General features: G+C 43.5%; 1 protein-coding gene across 3 annotated transcripts in view; it reads left to right on the forward strand.

Moving 5' to 3' along the window:
• Nucleotides 1–18591, forward strand: part of Sptbn1 (spectrin, beta, non-erythrocytic 1) — a 143789-nt gene that overhangs the window by 115154 nt on the left and 10044 nt on the right. For all 3 annotated transcript variants that reach the window (XM_013017938.1, XM_013017940.1, XM_013017939.1), the window contains exons 18-29: nucleotides 1092–1238; nucleotides 2326–2589; nucleotides 4177–4401; nucleotides 5185–5274; nucleotides 5448–5729; nucleotides 6561–6691; nucleotides 7828–8032; nucleotides 8430–8804; nucleotides 12406–12650; nucleotides 14082–14220; nucleotides 15272–15356; nucleotides 17195–17391. In XM_013017938.1, coding sequence (XP_012873392.1) covers nucleotides 1092–1238; nucleotides 2326–2589; nucleotides 4177–4401; nucleotides 5185–5274; nucleotides 5448–5729; nucleotides 6561–6691; nucleotides 7828–8032; nucleotides 8430–8804; nucleotides 12406–12650; nucleotides 14082–14220; nucleotides 15272–15356; nucleotides 17195–17391 — 2385 coding nt within the window. The remainder of the gene's footprint in view (nucleotides 1–1091; nucleotides 1239–2325; nucleotides 2590–4176; nucleotides 4402–5184; nucleotides 5275–5447; nucleotides 5730–6560; nucleotides 6692–7827; nucleotides 8033–8429; nucleotides 8805–12405; nucleotides 12651–14081; nucleotides 14221–15271; nucleotides 15357–17194; nucleotides 17392–18591) is intronic.

Consider the following 18591-nt stretch of genomic DNA (forward strand, 5'->3'; position numbering starts at 1 on the left):
TACAGTAGTACTTCCTTTCCGTTGGCCCTACTGCCATTTGTAGATAGATATTAGGAAGTAAAACGATGAAGATAGTCAAGTGTAAACTTAATGTCCTGAGTGGTATAAACGGCTTCATCCTGTTACCTGGGAGAGGGCAGATAGTCCCTGAAGATTCCTGCTTCCGATCCAACTGAACCTGACAACGGAGGTTTCATGTATCTCCTGCCAAGGTGGAAAAAAAAATGTTCCCTGGGCAGTACCCTGTGGGGGAGAACCAACTTGACACTAGTAGACTTGCCGGAAAAATGGACCACATGGAGAGAAAAGCAGCAGAAGATACGTGTTAGAGCCTGTCATTGGGCTGTCTCCTGCCCCAAACCTCTTAAAACGAACTTCTTCCCATCTATCTGTCAGCAGCTGGCAGACTTAACATGATTTTCAAGAATTCACTTCCAGGTAGACTTGTAGGGTCTGAATAGAGGGTTCTATAGAGATAGAGGCAATAGAAAAAAGAGAAGTGAAGGTGACTTATATTTGAATGAAATGTTGACAGGATATCATTGTTGCCTTAGCCCTACCCACAGCAAGCAAATTGTTCATGCCTTTTTGGCATTCTCATCAAAAGGGAGGGAGTCAGTAAATGAGTAGATTGGTTTGTTAGAATTTTTTTTCCTTTACTAAAAAGAACCAAAAGAACATTATTGCCAAACGAATTAAAAGACAGTTAATCAGGATGAACATGGTTTAAGTGACACAGATATTCGGAAGGGAGAAAAGGTTTTGACTTGGACTAGTTAGAGCAGAATTTTAAATACAAGCCTTTGGAAAAGCCGGTTGAAAGTGTCTTCTAGTTTGGAAATTGACTCATTGTTTTTGTACTTCTAGGTTTTATATTCCATTTACAGTTTAGACCTAGCTTGCGTACAGACTCCTTATAATGGATACTTGTGGCTCAGAGTTGGAAAGTTAAACATCTGGTTGTGTGTTGACATGGAAATGTACAGTATTCGTAGTCTAACACTACAATCCTTTCTAAGGAGGGGGGAAAGCTGATAGGTATAATGACAGTCTCTGAAAACTTTCTTATGTTTTTGTTGTTGTCATTTCAGCTTTCTCTCTGGATCAATGAAAAGATGCTTACAGCCCAGGACATGTCTTACGATGAAGCCAGAAATCTGCACAGTAAATGGCTGAAGCACCAAGCATTTATGGCAGAACTTGCATCTAACAAAGAATGGCTTGACAAAATTGAGAAGGTGGGTTAAAACGTTTGAGGAGGGCCTCGCTGCCGTGTGGTGGCCCTGATGAGGAGAAGGAGCTGAAGGTGTGGATGCACTCACCTTTTCCTTCAAAATATACCAGCATATTTGAGCCTATGTTGTCACTTATGAAAGTTCCATAGCCAGTGGCAGTCCGCCTCTCACTTGCCAGTTGGTGACTTCACCCTACCAGAAGGGAAAACAGAAACCCAACCAAAAGTCTCAGAAAACCTGGCTCATCTTCAAGCAAATACTTGGTCTCTGTTATATGTCTCTTCTGCTGCTACTGGTGGACCGTGGACCCCTCTGTCCTTCTATCTGGGGCATATTTGCCCGTGATAAGCTTTATCAGATATAGTTGCACACGATTTTAAAATATTATGTGTTGGCTGGGCTCCAGTGGCTCACACCTCTTGGTCCTAGCTACTCAGCTACTGTGATCTGACGATCACAGTTCAAAGCCAGCCCAGGCAGGAAAATCTGTGAGACTTCCAGTTATAGTAAAAGCTGGAAGTGGTGCTGTGTGGCTCAAGTGGTAGAGTGCTAGCTAGCCTTGAGCAAAAGGAGCTCATGAACAGCACCCAAGCCCAGGGTTCAAGCTCAAGACTGACAAAAAGGAAAACAAAAAGAACTATGTGTTTAAATCTTCCACGTGTGACTGCTGTGAACCATCAGGCACTTCAACTGAGCACCATGAGTTTCCCATCCTCCCTTCTCTCCCCTCATACTTGATATATTGCACCAGGCTCTTAAGAGTTAGAAAGATGTGATAGCTATGGTCTCTGGGGCATGAAGTGGAGGGGGGAAACCTTGGTTTATTAGTACTGAATATCCCATTGCTGCAGTTGATACTATTTCTGCATGTGGCAATTAGGAATGTACTCCCTGGAAACTTTGTGTTTAGCTGAGACCATTGTTGATTTTATTTGGTAGTAACTTCTAATGGGAAGAATTTGTGAATGTGAGCATGTGTGTGCTGAATGAATGGGTCAATCAGATCAAATGTTAGGTTTGTTTTACACGGTGACATTTACTTTCTTGCAAATTGTATTTAATTACAACCATACTGGTTTGTGTTTTCCAGGAAGGAATGCAGCTCATTTCAGAAAAGCCTGAGACGGAAGCTGTGGTGAAGGAGAAACTCACTGGTTTACATAAAATGTGGGAAGTCCTTGAATCCACCACTCAGACCAAGGCCCAGCGGCTCTTTGATGCAAACAAGGCTGAACTTTTTACCCAGAGCTGCGCAGATCTGGATAAATGGCTCCATGGCTTGGAGAGTCAGATTCAGTCGGACGATTATGGCAAAGACCTTACCAGCGTCAACATCCTGCTGAAAAAGCAACAGGCAAGTGGACAAGGCAGCAACCTCCTTGGGCTTTGCCTGTTTTCAGCCATCTGCTTTCCATGTGAAGGGATTTAATGCCCAGCAAAGTGCTTACCCTGACAGCATCATAGGACATTTCCAGAGTCAGCTAGAAAAAGTGTCAGTAAAAGTGTTAGGTGTCAGCATGGGAATACTTTGGAAAATATCTTTTTATAGTTAAGCTGTGCATCTCATGCAAATGAAAGTATCATATTTACATGGTTTGTGGTATCATGTGTAGATGCCTGTCAGCTATCCAAATTATTCAAGGTACTTAGAGACCATAGAAGAAATGTGGGTTTTTCCACATTTCTGTATCGCAGCAGAAGGCTCAAAAGGCAAGTGAATTTACTATTTAATGAGAAAACAGTTGCTTTGGGGTTGAGAGAAGTGCGTGTGTGGCTCCCCTGGCTAACTCTGCAGCCTGAGTCCTGGTCACTGCAGCTGTGAGGAGAACCAGGCGCTACGGGACAGTGGCTGAGTACTGAGGCTGGTTTCTTCATCCAAGTGACACTGACCTCGCCTTTAGTTAAGTGACTTGGTCACTGACTGTGTTCTGCAAGTTACTGTGCATGAAGTATTTTTTCCCCACAGGTAGTTTCCCTGTAGAGGAGCTGCTTTCCTCCTCTACCTGAGAATGGTGCCAGTCAATACACAAATGAAACACCTATTTTTCCTAAGCTCATATGATAGGTCCTGAGCAAGAGGCCTCTACTTTCACCCATTTTCTTTCTTGCTCAAGGCAAGCACTCTACCACTTGAGCCACAGCACCACTTCCGGTTTTCTAAGCCGTTTATTGGAGATGAGAGTCTCACGGGCTTTCATGCTATGGCTGGCTTTGAACCATGATCTTCAGATCTCAGCCTCCTGAGTAGCTAGGATTGCAAATGTGAGCTACCAGCGCCCAGTTCATCCATTCTCTTTAAATGAAGAACTAGTATGTGTTCCACTGATTGTTCAGTATGACCTCCATCCGCTTTTTAACCAAGGAAATAAAGGCAGGTTAACATTACCTTCCTTAAATGAACTAGGGCTTCAAGACTAACGTAACTCCTTTCTGAGGGTGAAGCTGGTTTCTGGACAAGCAAATAAAAGCTGACCTTTTTCTATAATGAATTATTGTCTCCCCTGTCATTTCCTTTGTTAGGCTCATGGACAAGTTTGAATATTACTCAAAACTTTAAAATCCTAGAAAGGGACATTTTGGCATCAGCTGATGAACTGGATTGCCGACTAGTAGATTGATTGATGGTGGAGCCATTTCTTTTTTTTTTTTTAATTTTTATTTTTTTTATTGTGAAAATACTGTACAGAGGGGTTACAATTACATGGGCAAGATAATGAGTACATTTCTTATCAAGCATTGTAGCCTCCTCCTTTGTTTCCCCTTCCCATCCCTTCCCATCCTCCCCCCGCCCCCGGTGGAGCCATTTCTTAGACTTTTTACTATATAAGTTTATATTTATTCTTCAGTCTTCCCTTTTGGCCAGTACACCAAACAGATACTTGATAGGTCCATCTGTGTTTCCCCTGCTCTGATGCAACGTCGCTGTGTCTTTCACTTTTAGATGCTGGAGAACCAGATGGAAGTACGGAAGAAGGAAATTGAGGAGCTTCAGAGCCAGGCCCAAGCGCTGAGTCAGGAAGGGAAGAGCACCGATGAGGTAGACAGCAAGCGCCTCACTGTGCAGACCAAATTCATGGAGCTGCTCGAACCCTTGAATGAAAGGAAGCATAATCTGCTGGCCTCCAAAGAGATCCATCAGTTCAACAGAGATGTGGAGGACGAGATCGTGAGTAGACCCTGTCCCAAATAACCTTGCCTTTCCAGAAGCCCATGTTCTCACTGTTATGCTCACTTAGGCCACATCAGTGCGCTGAGCATTCACAGCCCAGACTCTACTCTTTTCTCGGGGTTCTTCCCCTTCCCACATGATACAACTCTATTCTCTGCTTTTTTGAAGATAAATCCAGGTTTTTTCTTTCTCTCTCCTTTGGTGATACTGGGGTTTGAACTCAGCTTCACACTTAGAAAGCAGGCATCTACAGCTGAGACATACTTTCAACCTTGTTTGTCTTTGCATTGGTTATTTTGACACAGGGTCTCACTTTTTGTCCAATCGTGTCATATGCATGAACTAGGGATGTAGTTGGGATGACAAGTGGATGTAGTTGGGATGACAAGTGGATGTAGTTGTGTCTAGCTTCTTCAGTTGAGCTGGAGTCTTGTGAACTTTTTTGCCTAAACTGGCCTGAAACCTGATCTCCCCCAATGTCAGCCTTCAGAGTTGCTAGGAATATAAGCATGTGCCACTGTGCCCTGCTCTACTTCTACTCCAGAATTTTAGTACCCCTTCAATGGTGCTTAAAAAACAAAACAAAAAAAACTGTAAGGCTCTGAAATTAAGGATGAGTTGGGATTTGAGATCCAAGCATTGCCCCACTGCCCGCCCTCTGGTGGCCCCTTGAAGAAGGATTTGGCGCACTCTCTGCAGCTGGTCCTCCTGATACTCGTGTTTATGTCAAATATTTGTCCTTCTATGCAGTCCTGACCACTTATTTGCAATTCTTTCCAGTTGTGGGTTGGTGAGAGGATGCCTTTGGCAACTTCCACAGATCACGGCCACAACCTCCAGACTGTTCAGCTGCTAATAAAGAAAAACCAGGTAAGCGTTTCTGCTCTAGCTAGTTCAGCCTGGTAAATAATTGTTCCACATCTCAAGGCAGAAAAAATGAGAGAGCTTTGAAGGCTTGCAAGTTTATGGCTCTTAACAGTTTGACATAAGCAGCAGGCTATGGTCATTTAACGAGACTTGGGGTATGTTCCGCTCCCACACAGACCCTCCAGAAAGAAATCCAGGGGCATCAGCCTCGCATTGATGACATCTTTGAGAGAAGCCAAAATATCGTCACTGACAGCAGCAGCCTCAATGCGGAGGCCATCAGACAGAGACTCGCCGACCTGAAGCAGCTGTGGGGCCTCCTCATCGAGGAGACGGAGAAACGCCACCGACGCCTTGAGGAGGCACACAAGGCCCAGCAATATTACTTTGACGCCGCTGAAGCGGAAGCGTGGATGAGCGAGCAGGAGCTGTACATGATGTCTGAGGAGAAGGCCAAGGTGAGAGGGGCTCCCGCCCCTCCCTAAGAGGAGCGCGAGGCCCATGCCTCAGAAGGGCCTCAAACTCAGACCGTGCGCTTGGGCTTGCTGGGGGCTCTTGTCAGTGAGCCACCTTTTGCTTCTTTTGAGTGTTACAGAGAGGCACCATAGTGTGCAGAGGTGGCTAAAATCTGACTTCTTTTTACCCTGGACACTTCATCTTCTTGACTGAATTGTGCGTCATCATTGTGATTCATCCTGTTACTTCTTTTGTATAAAGAAATTTGCCAGAATCCTATATAGAGTGCCATAATCAAAATGGCTTTGATACCCTTAAAATATTTTAAGGTTCCCTAATGCCGTCATCTTCATGCTTGACGAGCTGTGGGGTTAGGGCCAGCCTGGGACACTTGGCCTGCCTGTACTTGACTCAGGTTGTGGGGCCTGAACTCTGGACCTGGCTGCTGTCCTTCAGCTCAAGGCTAGTGCTCTACCACTTGAGACACAGTGCCACTTCCGGCTTTTTTCTTTTGGCTTATGTGGTGCTGAGGAATGGAACCCAGGGCCTCATGCATGCAAGGCAAGCGCTCTACCATTGAGCCACCTTCCCAGCCCCTGTACTTGACTCTGTATCTCAGAAGGGCCTTGGTCACTCTGGGTTATCATGTTCCCCTATATGTCCAGTCCATGATCCTCTCTGAACATTTCCTGCTTACAAGTCATACCACATTTGTAGTGTTTTTCTTTCTGATTGTCCTACCTCCTGTCCCACTGCACAGCTAGCCTGTGGTGGTATCAGGTGGTATCAGACCAAAGGGGCCACTGTGGTTGTGACAGTCCCTCTCTTTGCAGGATGAGCAGAGTGCTGTCTCCATGTTGAAGAAACACCAAATTTTAGAACAAGCCGTGGAAGACTATGCAGAGACAGTACACCAGCTCTCCAAGACAAGCCGGGCATTGGTGGCTGACAGCCATCCTGAAAGGTGAGACTTTCTGTTCTTCAGTGAATCTTTTACTAAGCTGCCCAAGAAGAAAATGGCAGCATTCATCTTAACTTAGTGCCATGGGGGATCTTTGGGAAGTGTTCTTACCATAGACTCAAACGGTATCTGGTGAACAGGAAGAATGAACAGTTTCATTGTCATCTAATTTATTAGGAGAACAGTTACTACTTTTAAGGTAAGTGGAAGACAGTATAAGGATCTATAGGTTGGGGATATAGCTCAGATGTGGAATATGTACCTAGTATGCTCAAGGTCCTGGATCTCTTCCCGGACTACAAATAAATAAGTAAATCAATGGACCTATAGGGGAAAAAAGAACAAAACTGTATCCTAACTTTTACATATCAAGTACTCAGAACATCTTAGAGGAAACATAGGTAGGTGTGTGGTACTCACTATGTATGGGGCAAGAGCATTAACTTCAAGAGCATACATTTCAGCCATTTTCTGTAATTGCTTTTTATGACTCAGAGTGGAAAAAAAGATCAACTTTGTATGTTTAACCAAGGCAGATTAGAGGAGATGAAGTCAGGGAATATATTCATGATTAGATTCTCAAGAAAGACACCCTTCTTCCCCCCTTCCCCCCTATCTCCAGGGATAGGCACCAGCAAGTTCTTGTCTCTCTAATTTCCTGTTGTGAGGAAAGAAGATTCAGCCCTTAAAAAAAGCACACTCAAGAGCCAGGAAATGTAGCCAGAGCCAGCTGCCCTGGCAGAGGCAAGCACACGCACACAGAGGAGATGGAGGCCATCGGGTGCCAGGCGGCAGCATCTTGTCTGTAACTGGTAGCATTGTATCTGAGAATGGAAGGTAGCTTCAGAGTTTTGCAATAACTTCTTAAGGAAATACTGACTTGCAGAGCCAGTAGTGCAGTTACAGACCCCTCCTCCCCCCAATTGTTACAATCAAGATGGTTTCTGGTCTTAATTAGTGTGTTTGGTTTACTTACTAGCTCTCTTTATCATTTGAAATTGAATTTTAGAGTTTTCTTTTTCAGGCTAAAAGGTCTAAGCAGAAGCTTCCTTAGAGAAAATTTGTATTAACGTTCCCACCTTTGTTTCTCCCCAGGAAGAAACTTGACATTTAAGGTGTCCTTTCTCCCCCTTTTTCAGTGAGCGCATTAGCATGCGGCAGTCCAAAGTAGATAAGCTATATGCTGGCCTGAAGGACCTTGCTGAAGAGAGGAGAGGCAAGCTAGATGAGAGGCACAGGCTATTCCAGCTCAACCGGGAGGTGGATGACCTAGAGCAGTGGATTGCTGAGAGGGAGGTGGTCGCAGGATCCCATGAACTGGGGCAGGACTACGAGCACGTCACCGTAAGTACCTGGGCAGAGCATGAGTGGTATGTAGTGAAGAAGTGTATGGAAGTCCCATTGCATTCCTAAGCTGTGGGTGAATGCAATGTCCTGCATCCTAGTCAGAAGTCATGGGGTTCTGTTTCTACTTGGTTCCTCATCAAGTGACTTTGGCTTAAGTTGGTTCACCTCTCTGTGCCCCATCCCCTGGCAATTATAGGAGATAGAAGTGGTTTACTCTTTGCAGTGTGCAAGACCGGATATGTTTTAGAGCACAGAGCTGTTGTTCTTAAAGTCATGCATATTACTTGTTACCTCCCACTTAGAGGCAGTTTCTTTGCCAACGACATTCATGGGATCAGGAAGTAAAATGTTCCCAGTGGTCTCATTGATTTCTTTATACCCATCCTCCTTTCAGATGTTGCAAGAACGATTCCGGGAATTTGCTCGAGACACAGGGAACATTGGACAGGAACGTGTGGATACGGTCAATCACATGGCAGATGATCTCATCAACTCTGGACACTCAGATGCTGCCACCATCGCTGAATGGAAGGATGGCCTTAATGAAGCCTGGGCTGATCTGCTGGAGCTCATTGACACGAGAACACAGATTCTGGCTGCCTCCTATGAACTGCATAAGTTTTATCATGATGCCAAGGAAATCTTTGGGCGTATCCAAGATAAACACAAGAAACTCCCTGAGGAGCTTGGGAGAGATCAGAACACCGTGGAGACCTTACAGCGAATGCACACCACCTTTGAGCATGACATCCAAGCTCTGGGCACTCAGGTGGGTGGTGATGTACTAAAACACAATGTAGAAACTTCACATAGCATCTTAGTGCATCTCTGAGTGTCTCTCTGTTCCTCTCTGTTCCTTACCTCCTCCAAACATGCCTGAAAGATTAGCAGGATTAAATAATACATGCTCATGCACACACATTATGATAATACTCCCATTTAGTAAGAGCTTTTCAGTCCATCAAGTTCTGAGTTTGCCACATTTGCAAACATTGTTAAATACTCATGATTATAATAAATAAATGTCTGCACACACATACACACACACATTGCAAGGTATAGGCTTCAATAAGACTTTCTGTTATGTTAGCATTTCCATCCAGAATAGTTTCCAAAACAATACCTTGTTATTTTCCATGAACCATCCCAAAAGAAAAAAATGAGATTCTAACATTTTAGTGTGCCTGGTGTTTTCCCCCTCAGTATTGATCAGCTAACACAAATGATATATTTCATGGACCTAGAAAAGAAACCAATTTGATTACAAATACTAGTCTTGAGGGGTTTTGTTTTTGTCTATTGAAATGTCTTTCCAGGCACCAGTGGCTTACACATGAAATTAGTCCCAACTACTCACGAGGTTGAGATCTGAGGATGGATATTTAAAGCCAGCCTGGGCAGACAAAACAGATTCTCATCTCCAGTTAATGAGCAAAAAGCTGCAGTGGAGGTGTGGCTCACTCAAGTGGTAGACCACCAGCCGTAGAGCAGAAACGTTCAGCAGGAACATAAGGAGCATAAGGCCCTTTATGAAGCCACATAGAAAAAAGAAAAAGGCAAACACTGATTAGTGCCCTGGGTAGCAGACATTTTCTACCAAAGACCAAATAGTAAATATTTATTGGTTTTATGTGGAACATTTAGTTTTTATTATAACTACTTGCCTTTGCCATCTTAGTATAAAGCAGCAATAGAAAATGTGAGATGAATAGGTATGGCTGTGTTTCAGTATACCTTTAGTTTAAAAAACAGAAGCTTAGAGCTGGCCAGACCAGGCTCCGTTGAAGGCATCATTCTTACTGTGTTTTGGTACCAGACTGCCATTGTCATCTCACTGATGTTAAATTCATAATTCTTGTCACTATATGGCTGAAAGTTAACTTACCTGTTTAGTTTTAATTCCCCAGTACTCTGAATATTGAGATGAAATTTAGGTATGTGAGAGTAAAAGTATTACGACTATTTTCTAATTGATTTCCTATGACAAAAGCCTAGGGAAACTTTTGGAGGCCTAGAGACAAAACAGCAACAGCAAGTCTTCCCTGTGCCTCTTAAAATCATTACTTTAGAATTACAAGAGAACTAAGAGATGATGGAGTTGCTCTCTTGTTTTTCACTCAATGTCTTCAGACTTGGAGTAGTGAGAAAGCCCAAGAAGAGTTCAGTTCCATCCAGGTCAGGAGCCACCCACCTCCTCGTGTCCGATGGTCTCTGCCTGTCTCACCATAACGTATGCCTAGGTACTTTATGACTGCAAGTATTGCCAATCCTTGTGGTACAGGCTCCCTGAATAGGAAGTATCTCTTGCTGGGCTGTGTCATCTTTGGCCAGCTTGACCTACTGCTGTCTACATAAGTGCCTGGGGGTGGAGCAGTGGGAGGTGAGGGCATCATACAATATCTGCCCCAGGGAATGGGCTTGAGTGGCTATGCAAAAAGCCAGTTAACTTCTGTGGGAATTTTCAGTTGTACATAGCCTCTTCCACTGCACTTTTTGTTGTATGAGTCCATTCAGAAGAGCAAGAGGCACAGGGAAAGATTTGGTTAGAATATAGCAAACTAGCCCTTTTCAGATAATTTCTTACAAATTTGCTCATGATAATGAGTTATACTTCAGCCTTAACTATTAAAATAATATTTCCCAAAGTCTTTAAGATATGGAAATCAAATCACCGTCGAAACCAAATCCCATCGATGCTTTAGCAAAAGCCTTATTTTCCTACCACCATTTAAAAAGTCGTTACACAGTTGAGGGGCAGTGACCCTCCCCTCCGGCCCCTCCCCTGCTTCCCATTGTCTATTCCTATCCCATTATCCCTGCACAGCATTTCTCCAGATACTCTCCTCACAGCTATCCATGAGGATGCCTGATGTGCAGAGCTGTTGTCCGTGGACTGTGTGAGAACGTCTTATCAGGAAATAATGATTGTCTCTTCCACTGTATTGTGTATATCTTGATTAGACATTGTGGGCATGGCACTGCTGAAATGTAAAGTATAAAAACAAAGTTTGAGGGAAATACTAAGTATAAAATAGTCACAGTTACTGTTCCTATTATAGACAACAAATCAGCTGTATTTTTCCCTCATTTTGCACAAAAAGGAGCATATTATACATACCACCTGACCTTGCTTTTTCTGCTTACTCCGAGCACTTTCATGCGAGTACTTAGAGCATTTTCCCATTTTTCTCATAGCTGCACAAGGGCTGCACTTTCAACCAGTCCATCACTAATAGAGATCTATCTTTTGCTTATGTAGATCATGCTGTGGTAAATAGTATGTATTTCCCTTCCTAAGTGTGCAAGGATATATATATGTGTGTGTGTGTGTGTGTATATATATATATATATATATATATATATATATACATACATACACACACACATATACATATATATATGACAAATTCCCCAAATGGAATTATAAACAGAAGATACATGCAAATATTATTTTGATAGGTACTGTCCATCACCTTCTAGATGAGCTATAGCCTCTTATGAGTCAAGCAACAATGAATGATCTCACTGACAAATGCATCTTCAAAGCTGAATTTTGGCCAACAAATAGATAACAGTATTCATGTCATCACCTGGCATCTTTTCATGTTTAAGACCTATGTTAATTTCCTATGCTGACATTTCTTAGGGTGTCCATTTTTTGTTGACTTGTTAATATTTTACTTTTCTTTTGATGAATGTCATAGCTATAAAGATAGCTCAGCAAAATATTTAGCTGTAAGTAGAAGTGTATTTGTGGCTACATTTTACTAAATCATCATTCTTGCTATTAATGTACAGTTTTACAGGGCTTTTGTTTGTTTGCTTTGTGCTGGTCCTGAGCTTTTTTGTTCAGAGCTACCACTCTACCACTTGAGCCATAAATCCATGTCCAGCTTTTTTGGTAGTTATTTGGAGATTAGAGTCTCATGGACTTTCCTGCCCATGCCTGGCCTTGAACCACAATCCTCAGATCTCGGCCTCAGGAGAAGCTAGGATTACAGATAGGAGTCACCAGCACCCAGCCAATAAAAATTACCTTAACCCAGAGTGACTAGGGAAGGTGTTTATTTTTGGGGCTATATCTAGAAGTGCCCTACTTTATATCCCAGGCCACCTCCAGAGCGCTTTTCCTCACCTTCCTGGCCTGTATGTCTGTAGCATTTTACTTTATTATTAGAGAGCTAACTATGCAGTTTCATAGGTTTATAGAAACCTGTGTCTTTCCGACTTGGTGGTCCTCTGTGAAATCAGAACTCCTTGAGAGGCACCAAGCCCATTTTGACCTAGCGCTCCATCAGTAGCAGCGTTGTGAGGAAGGAGTGTGGGGAATCTGGGGTCAAACCTGACTCATCCTCCCCGTGGCTTTGCAGGTGAGGCAGCTGCAGGAGGATGCAGCTCGCCTCCAGGCAGCCTATGCGGGTGACAAGGCTGACGACATCCAGAAGCGTGAGAACGAGGTCCTGGAAGCCTGGAAGTCGCTCCTGGACGCCTGTGAGGGCCGCAGGGTGCGGCTGGTGGACACAGGGGACAAGTTCCGCTTCTTCAGCATGGTGCGGGACCTCATGCTTTGGATGGAGGATGTCATCCGGCAGATAGAAGCCCAGGAGAAGCCAAGGTAATACTCAGGGCATCAGGGTGCAGAGATAGGTTCAGTTGTCTCTGACACACCATTGCCAGGGACCTGTGGACCTGCCTACGTTGTATTTCACACTCACCTGTGCCTTCCTGGTCATGTACCCTGGGCGCTCCTGACCACTTTATCTTGGGAATGAGATGGGTTTTTCTAAGATTTTGTTTTTCATTTTGTTGTGTGCTGGTCCTAAGTCCTGGGTACTATCCTTGAGCTTTTTTGCTTAAGGCTATCTTCTACTACTTGAGCCACAGCTCTACTTCTGGCTTTTTTTGGGGGGGAGTGGGGAGATTGATTAATTGGAGATAAGAATCTCAAGGACTTCCTGCCCCGACTGGCTTTGAACCGAGATCCCCAGATCTCAGCCTCCTGAGCAGTTAGGATGACAGACATGAGCCCCAAGAACCCAGCTCACTTTTCTCCTGTTGATTGGATTAAAAGCCCCTTTGTCCCCTTCCATACACATTACCAAAGGTATCACTCTCAACATCTGCTTTAGTGGTGTTGTAGGATGGTAAGTTAACGTTTATGCTATTTCTACCCTTTAACTTCTGTTTCATTCAAAGCAGTGAAAAGAATTCAATAGTTGAACAAATAAGTACAGATAAAAGCTGCTGTTCACCCATTGTAATTGAGATAAAAATTATGCCACAATATAAGAAATAGTTCTGTCATTTAAAAAGCAGTCTTGCCAGGCACTAGTGGCTCATGTCCTAGCTACTTAGGCTGAGATCTGAAGATCATAGTTCAAAGCCAGCCCAGGCAGGAAAGTCAGTGAGACTCTTACCTCCAGTTAACCACCAGAAAACCAGAAGTAGCACTATGACTCAAAGTAGTAAAGCACTAGCCTTGAGCAAAAGAGCTCAGGGACAGTGCCTAGATGCTGAGTTCAAGCCCCACAACCAACAAAAAGTAAAATAAGAAAAGCAGTCTAATTCCCTGCGCCATGGTTAGTTCTCCCTGAGGAGCTCTCACTACAAAACCACTGTTTTCCCCTGTTTATCATTTTCTGTCTGAGTTCAGAGACTTCCCCAGCTGTTCTGGGGTACATATCCTGAGCCCTGGAGAACTTGTTACTGCCTCAGACCTTGTTGACAGAAAGCCTGTCAAAATTGCACTTCAGGGTAAAAGCTTAACAGAAAACAAGCATTGTTCTTATACTTATCAAGTGACCATTTTAAATTATTCAGCACAAATAAAAGGAGCCAGCTTCTAAATGTGGAGCCTGTGCTGACTGAGCTGTTCCTGAGCTACATCCCCTGGAATTTTGACCCCCATTGACCCAACCTGTAAATCAACCCTCAAAGGCCAATTTGGCCATCATTTTCCTTCAGATTGATAGCATGTTTGGAAGCCTACATGCTTTTATGGAAAAAGCTTGAGTTCCTAAAAGAGATGTTACTGGTCTAATTTTAGGGATGTGTCATCTGTTGAACTGTTAATGAATAATCATCAAGGTATCAAAGCTGAAATTGATGCTCGCAATGACAGTTTCACAACCTGTATTGAACTTGGGAAATCCCTGCTGGCTAGAAAACACTATGCATCTGAGGAGGTAATGCTGCTTCTTGGGGCTGTGGGATGGATCAGCTGGAGGAGTTGATAGAAACTGACTTGAGTATGCGTGCATGTGCACACATTATACACAGAAATATGAACAGCTATGCCGTAGTACCCACAGGGGATTGTATCTAGGACCTCCCTGGATCTCAGACTCTATAGCTGCTTATATAAAATCCATAGTATTTGTAAATAACTAGCAACATCTTCCCGCATGCTTTAAATCATAACAGCTAACTCAAGGTAAATGAAATGTAATTATTATACTATGCTGCCTAAGGAATGACGTGAAAAATTCGTTCACAACTTCAGTTTCTTTTCCTAATGTTTTCGGTCTGCATTGGTTGAGTCCTTAGTTACAGAACCTGCAGATACAAAGTGAACCACATCTGTGCACACCCATATACACATATTTCAAAACTCCCTTTTCCTACCTGCCTAAAGTAAGACAGTTAGGCAATATTGTAGGCCAAAGCCAGTGATTCTGTGACACAAAAGGTAATTTTTTTTAGGGGCCTCTGGTTTAAAAAAATGACCTCTCTTTATTCCTCCATCAGTGCCTACTGGTTCCCAATGCTTCTCCATTGAATTTGCCCCATCATTTTGTCGCTTTGCTCAAAGAGGGATGGTTGCAGATGCTTGTGAGGGTACTGGCATTGACAAGTTCATGACAGGTTCCCTTGGTGAGGGGGATGCCATCCTCTTACAGAGGCCAGGACTTGGCTCCTCTTGCTGTTCCTCTCTTTGTGAATATATTACTGCAGGACTGTGATCACCCAGGGGTTAGGGACGCCCAGTGCATTGTTGACCTCCTTACCACCAAGCAGCTTTAAGGAGAGCTCTGCCCTTCCCTCAGTTCCTTCTGAAAGCATGCTAGCCATGCTTTTCCCTCTGCTCCAGGATGTACATTAACAGAGCTGATGGTTCCTAGCTTAGTGGTAATCCCTGCAGAAAAGATACTTTCCTTGTGTGAAGTGACCTCTCAGGAAAGATGAAAAGGACACAGTACATCCTACTAAGATGTCTGGAATCTTCTTTTCATACAGATCAAAGAAAAGTTACTACAGTTGACGGAAAAGAGAAAAGAAATGATTGACAAGTGGGAAGACAGATGGGAATGGTTAAGACTGAGTAAGGACATATTTCCTTTTCTACTCTTTTGGGGCGGGCATCCATGGAAAGCATGCAAGGTTTTTTTCTCTGCTTTATTTAATGCATTATTATTACTTGATGATTTTTGGCATTCTTGCTTTTTCTTACTGGTGTAGGCATCATTTTTCACTCAATGATTGATCACAGTGTCGTGAGTGGGATTTGGGGCTTTGGTGTCCTTAGGTGCATGCATATGATAATGTGACATCGCTTTAGAGACCGAGCCCCTCAAGTCATCTTCAACAAAACTGCTTTCTTCACAGTGAAGAAAGTGAAAAGCTAGCCTGCCTTATATTTGGTGGTTTTAGTAGAAGATTGATGACATTAACATCTCTTAAGGTTTTGCCTTGCCTTTAGCATTCTTCTGAGTGTTTTGTCATATGTATTACCTCTAATGATCTTGGGAGGTAAAGTCTATTTTATTTTATTTGCTTTTATTTTTATTTTGGTCGGTTATGGGACTTGAACTCCGGGCTTGGGCGCTGTCCCTGCATTCTTCAGCTCAAGGCAAGCGCTCTACTGCTTGAGCCACTTTCTGTTTTCTAGTGGTTTATTGGAGATAAGAGTCTCATGGACTTTCCTGCCCGGGCTGGCTTTAAACTGCCATCCTCAGATCTCAGCCTTCTGAGTCTCTAGGATTATAGGCTCTCGGCTGTAAAGTCTATTTTTTAATCCTCATTTTATCAAGGAAGATGAGCCCTTGCAAGAATTATAGTGTATAGTATTAGAAATGGCATCTCAAAATTGGTCTGAACATTAAAAGTAGCTGAGTTATACTTTGACATTCTGTGTTGGAACTCTGGGTGTGTCCTTAGGTTCTAAGCCTATTTATACACACATTGGGTGCTTGCTAGAAGTAAACTCCAAAGGAGCCCTTTCTAAAAGGTTTGTAGAAGACTCAATGAATGTACATCCTATTGTGCTCAGAGCCCTGTTCTTTGAGAATATGGCTTGTAGTTTTCGAAAACTCCCAATTTCATTCAGTTGAGCAAAAGCCATGTTATACCCTGCAGTAAACCAGATATCAGATTTGTACCTGAAACATGATGGTCTATCTGCATGGTCCCCACTTAAGTCCCTAAGCAGAGATAGCATATTCTCTAATTGCTAAATTGATACTAAGGTGTCAAAAATAGACAGCCATCCCACTGCAGGGATACTGGTACCTCCCACAGTCCACTTGTTACCTGGCTAGCCCAAGAATTGCTGTTGGTGATGCAGTGAGAAGTAATGTTAGCTCAGTGTGAAGCAAGCTGCATTCAGTCCCACCTCCTCCTAAGTGCAGGGCTGGAGGAGTGTTCAGTGTTTCGCATGGAGGGACAAGAAAGAGGCGCAGTGCCACCTCGGTCCAAACTGTTGCTCCCCTCCAAGAAGAAGCAGGATTCTATGAATCCTGCCAGGTTCTGAGGGCCTGTTTCATGGAGATAGAGCTAAATGAGCAGAGTGCCTTTTGGACCTGCACTTCTCAATCTGATGGCTACTGTCCTATATATGTCTCGTAGGAACTTGAAGTATTCTCAGATTGTTATGGAAGTATTCTCAGTATCAAATCTGCCCAGTGGCTATGTGTTAAGTATGGTATTTTTTATATATTGGGCTAAAGTTAAAGTTAATTTACCAGTTAAAATTAATTTACCAGTTCTTAACCTAATAATGTGACTGCCTGAGAAGATAAAATGACGTACATAAAGTGGTCCATAACACGTGGCATTTACACTGGAGCATGCTGATCTTATAAACTGTGCACCCAGCTGCCACCAGAGGGCAGTGGTGCCAGGTGGTCCTGGGCCCACATTCATTCTTGGTACCCTGTACAGTTTTGGAGGTCCATCAGTTCTCAAGGGACGCCAGTGTGGCCGAGGCTTGGCTGCTTGGACAGGAGCCCTACCTATCCAGCCGCGAAATCGGCCAGAGTGTGGATGAGGTGGAGAAGCTCATCAAGCGCCATGAGGCATTTGAAAAGTCTGCAGCGACCTGGGACGAGAGGTTCTCCGCCCTGGAAAGGCTAACAACAGTAAGTGATCTCTGAATACATGGCCTGGGCATGGATCTGGAAGTATGTGGATAGTCCCCAAATTGGTCTCACATGCCCGTGATCCTAACCCTTAGGAGGCTGAGGCAGAAAGACTGGGTAGTAAAGTTTGCTGCCAGCCTGGACTACATAGTAAGACCAACAGAAATCTCTCTCTGATAGCACCAAGGAAGCAGCTTAGGACTACTAAACTCTCCATCAATTCCAGACACCTGGATTGAGACGTTTGTCTAGTAGTCTTCTGCCTGGTAACTGATGGCTGAGACTTGTTTTTCTTTGACTACTTCTCCTTCGGTAGTTCAGAGTCTTTGAAATCCAGAAATTCAGGATTTGAATTCTCCTCCATTAGTAGCTCCTCCCTGGACCACTATCAGACCTCCCATTCCCATTGGTCTCTTTCACCAGTACAGAAATCTTAGGAGAGGGATAGGGTGCTATTGTTTCTTCTAAGACTTTGGTACTTATGGTTCAAAAATTCATTCTTTGCAGTGTACAAAAATGACAGGGGTGGGGGTTCTCCCAATTTCTACAATTCTGGGGATTTAACATGGACCTGCATCCTTCTGTGCTAAAACAGAACTTTCAAGTGTGTGCATATTGCTCATGAAATGGCTTTGGTACAGGTAGATGACTATCCTGAGGTTTTTCTTTTTCTTCTTTTTCCTTTTTTTGTGCCCATCTGGGGCTTGAACTTAGAGCCTGGGCGCTCTTCCTGAATTTTTTTGCTTAAGGCTAATACTCTACTACCTGAGCCACAGCAGCTCACTTCTGGCTTTTTAGTAGTTAATTGGAGGTGAATGGACTTTTCTGCTCACCCTGGCCTCAAACCATAATCCTCTAATCTCAGCATCCTGAGTAACAAGGATTATAGGCATGAGCTCTGCTATTGTGTTTTTTTATTCTTTTTTAATATATAATTTTTATTGTAAAGCTCCTATACAGAGGTGTTACAGTTACATGAGTAAGGTAAGGAGTACCTTTCCTATCATGCATTTTTACCCCCTCCTTGTGTTTTTGGTTTTTGTTTTTTTAATATGTTCTGGAGATTTGGGCACTTTTAGCAGAGTGGACTTAGAAATTAAATCCATGCTCCTAGGGGAACACACAAACCAGTGGGAAGGGAGATCTTGCGGGCTCGGTTTAGCTGTAGTTGCCATGAACTCCCTGCCATTTTGCTGGGGA

Source organism: Dipodomys ordii, unplaced genomic scaffold (genome assembly GCF_000151885.1).
Source record: "Dipodomys ordii isolate 6190 unplaced genomic scaffold, Dord_2.0 Scaffold37, whole genome shotgun sequence".
NCBI classification, from domain to species: Eukaryota; Metazoa; Chordata; class Mammalia; order Rodentia; family Heteromyidae; genus Dipodomys; species Dipodomys ordii.